The 3,941-nt window shown below is 34.8% G+C and overlaps 1 protein-coding gene across 2 annotated transcripts in view; it reads left to right on the top strand.

The window, feature by feature from the left end:
• Positions 1–2,531, top strand: part of LOC107703269 (protein FAM189A2-like) — a 14,271-nt gene extending 11,740 nt beyond the window's left edge. For both annotated transcript variants that reach the window (XM_016505829.1, XM_016505830.1), the window contains 2 exons: positions 430–719; positions 1,693–2,531. In XM_016505829.1, the coding sequence (XP_016361315.1) occupies positions 430–719; positions 1,693–1,977 (575 nt within the window). In that variant the 3' untranslated portion in view covers positions 1,978–2,531. The remainder of the gene's footprint in view (positions 1–429; positions 720–1,692) is intronic.
• The last annotated feature ends 1,410 nt before the right edge of the window (positions 2,532–3,941 follow it).

Genomic DNA, 3,941 nt, shown 5'->3' with positions numbered 1-3,941 from the left:
GGCATAGAGGAGAAACAATAATGTACAGTATGTGGAAAATAATGTGTTTTTTGAACCTTAAACCGCATAAACAAATCATTACACCAAATACACCAAATAATGTTTTTTTTAGCAGCATCATATGACCCCTTTAAGACAGAAATAAATATCAATATTTTAATTATTATATTTCTTAAATACTTGACTTCAGTATTTTACAGTGAAATATTACAATAGCAATATTTGTTTAATAATAATATTAATAATTTTATTATTATTATTATTGTTGTTTTATCAAAAAAATTGCAAGTTGATTTTTTTTTACCCCAAACTATGTAGCCCCACTTGTGTATTTTTCATCTCTTGTGAGTGTACATCATTCTACAAATATTTATCAAAACCATATGGAGCTGCATCTCATTGTTATATTGTTTTTTCTCTCTCTTACAGTAATGAGTTGTGAAGCAGCTACTCAGACAGAATTAGGCTCAGTGACTGTAACAGAGCATGGGACGGTTACACTACGACAGGGCCGTGGCAAACGGAAGCCTCGTCCCAACTCCATGGTGGACTACCAGAGCTATAGAGACACAAAACTGCTGGTGGCCCGTTTTCTGAAGCAGTCCTCCTGCATCTTGACCCCTGAGGTACAGGAGCTGGTCAACAGCATCAAAACAGTGCTGCGCTCCGACGAGGAACACATGGAGGAGGCCGTTCGCTGCGCCAGCTTCATCGACCAGGCAAGACACATGGGATGAAAACACATAAAATTACCTAGTGCTTAAAGCACATGCTCGGATACGTAGAGCTTTGATGCTGAAGGGGGTGAGTTGAGTTTGAATCCGACTCGCAACCTTTTAAAACTGTAAAGCCTGACATATGATAATAGTCAGTTTTTTTTTTGTTCAGTATCATGTTAAACACATCAGGCTTTTATGGCTCATATATTAAGACATTAGAGAATATGTAGCTTATAATCAAGGAGGAAAAAAAGCATATTTACAGGTGCAAATTGAGCAAAAATATGCAATTTGGTGCTGATATTTTTATGGACAAAATGTAAGAAGACATGCTTTAGCTTGTAATTTAAATCACTTTATAACAGCATAGCAGACTACATAAAATGCATATAAATATTAGTTGTTACTCTATATCTCGCAATAATATTTCTTAGTAAGATTATGTTTAAATGTTTCTTTTTTGATCAAAGCTCTGTAGTTTTTATTGAGGGGGACAAAACATACGATGCAATGCAATACAATGCTCTTGGAGAGATGTACAAATAAACGTTCCTCAAAAGCTTGATATGTCATTTTTGATACTCACATTTTAACATGATTTTTCTAAAACATTATGTATGGAATGGATAATCAAGTAAACTTAAGTTTCTTCGGTCTAGTGAGTGTTCATTTTTAAGTATTACTAACAATATAAACGTTATTCTTACATTTACTTTATAAAAATCAGTAAATATTTCACGGGAAAAAGACGTGTACCGACCTGAACATGGACATTTTTACAATTATACTAAAAGGCCTTTTACCTGCTAAAAAAGTATAAACTATCAATCAGACAACAGAAGGTTGTAGTAGAATATGTACAATAGGTTTTTGAGCAAAGTTATGAGGCCTTAGAAATGTACATATCAAATATGATACAGCAGGATCAATATCCTGTTCGGCCATTTTTGCTCATTTTCATGAATGTTTGCAGGCCATCACAGTTTCAGAGGTTGCACCAGCGCAGTCCACCCTCCGCAGGCAGGCGCAGATGGAGCCCACCTCCAACACGCTGCACAAACGGCCGGGCATCCTTCACCTGCGCAGCTGTGGTGACCTCAGCTCCTTCACCTGGGCGCAACTGCAGGACGGGCCGGAGCACAGGACAGGCACCCATTCTCAAACTAATTCCAGGATGGGCTCTCGGGCAGGATCCCGCCGCCTGGAACAGGAGCGTCCACACAGCCTTATAGGAGTCTTCCAAGAAACTGTCCTCTGAGTGACGTGTCCCAGTCGAGTGAAGGTATAGTGAACATCACAACATGAAGGAAGCTGACAGAGGATTTCACTTCACTTTTAAAACATATCTGATTTTGTTGTCAGTGTGTATAGTGAATATTATTCATCTTTTTTTTTTTAGCTTTTTCAGTTGGAATTCCAGTTGTTTGGATTTACTGATGATTGTTTTTACTTTTTCCACATTATGCATTATGATAAAACACTGCGAAAAAAATTCCTGGTAAATGTTTATTTACACAAATTAACTATATGAAAAATACAATATTAATAATCATTATAAGAAAAACATGCAAATGTATGGCTTTATTTAGTTTATGTGATGTGGGGATTGATGTGGGGATGATTAAATCAGCATATTGTGAGGTAGAAGATGAATTTGTGATTTTTTTCTTTTTATTTGACCATTCTCAACTATTTTATTATTTCTCCCAAGATGTCCTTCTGAGATTTTGTGCTTTATTACTGAATTGGCTCATCTGCATTATATGGGTGACCTAACCTACTATCCATATTTCCCCAAGATTAAATATGATCTTTAAAGCATCTGCCTGTTGTCTGTGGTATTCATTCAGTCAATATTGACATTTTGTCATTGACACAAATTTTTTTTTTTTAAATAAAACCTTTTATTATACACTACCTTTCAAATATTTGGGCTCAAGTTTTTTGATAAAGAAATTAATACTTTTATTCAGTAAGGCTTCATTAAATTGATAAAAAGTGACAGCTAATAATGAAGAAGAATTTTGAAAAAGATTTGTTTCAAGTTTTTTTTATATCAAATAGTTCTGACAAAAAAGTAGCATCAAAAACATTAAGCTCAACGGTTTTCAACACTGGTAATAAGAAATGTTTCTTAAGCAGCAAATCCGCATATTAGCATGATTTCTGAAGGACCCTGAAGACTGGAGTAATGACTGCTGAAAATTCAGTTTTACCGTCACATGAATAAATTAGACATTAAAATATATTAAAATAGAAAGCAGTTATTTTAAATTGTAATAACATTTCACATATTACTATTTTTACTGTAGTTTTGATCAAATAAATGCAGCCTTGGTGAGCACAAGAGACTTCTTTCAAAAACATAAAATTAAGAGATTAAAGAGACATTCTAGTTGCATACGCTCTCAGTAGCTTGTTTAATGTCGTAAATACTGTTACAAACATTCCTGCTATGGTAAAGGAATGCGTCTAAATAGTTCAATCACAGAAAAGCTAGCAAATAAATAAACATTGCTATTGCTATTGCTTTACAGAACGTGTGTTTTTACTTTGACAAACATATAATTGTAATTACATTCAGAGCAAGTGCATTATAAATACTAACCAAACCCACAGTTTCTTTTCTACTTCAGTATAAACCACATACTCTGCTGAGGCCTTGTATTCTACAGTCATGAGGTGAGAATCTGTTGAACCCGTCCTATACTCTGCACATCCTGCGTTGCATATGTACACTGATATTTCATACCTGTGTCATTTCAATAACACATTAAGCCACTTGTTTTGTTTCTCCAATATTATATATTTAAATGTATTACTCATTAAAGCTTGCACATTATTGTGAGTCGGACACAGCATATCCTGTACTGTATAGTGCAGAAGTCTGGGACACTGAAGTTAAGTGTTGATGCTTTAATCTTACAGTCCAAAAACATAACCATCTGCATTGTTGAGTTGACTAGCATAGTTTTATGTAAGCTGCTCTTTCAATTCGGAATAAAATTGTGCATCATTTTTACAATAAACAGCGCCATGGTGGAAGCGGACCAATTACATTATGGCAAAAATGATGTTATTCAGCCTGCAGATGTCAATTATGATGTGATGCCCCTTAAAGGAATAGTTCACCCAAAAGAGAAAATGTACTCACTCTCAAGCCATCAAAAATGTAGATGAGTTTGTTTTTTCATTGGAACGGATTTGGAGAAATTAAGCATT

Source organism: Sinocyclocheilus anshuiensis, unplaced genomic scaffold (genome assembly GCF_001515605.1).
Source record: "Sinocyclocheilus anshuiensis isolate Anshui unplaced genomic scaffold, SAMN03320099.WGS_v1.1 scaffold542, whole genome shotgun sequence".
NCBI classification, from domain to species: Eukaryota; Metazoa; Chordata; class Actinopteri; order Cypriniformes; family Cyprinidae; genus Sinocyclocheilus; species Sinocyclocheilus anshuiensis.
Note: the sequence above shows the minus strand (reverse complement) of the source record. Positions and strands in the feature narration are given on the sequence as shown.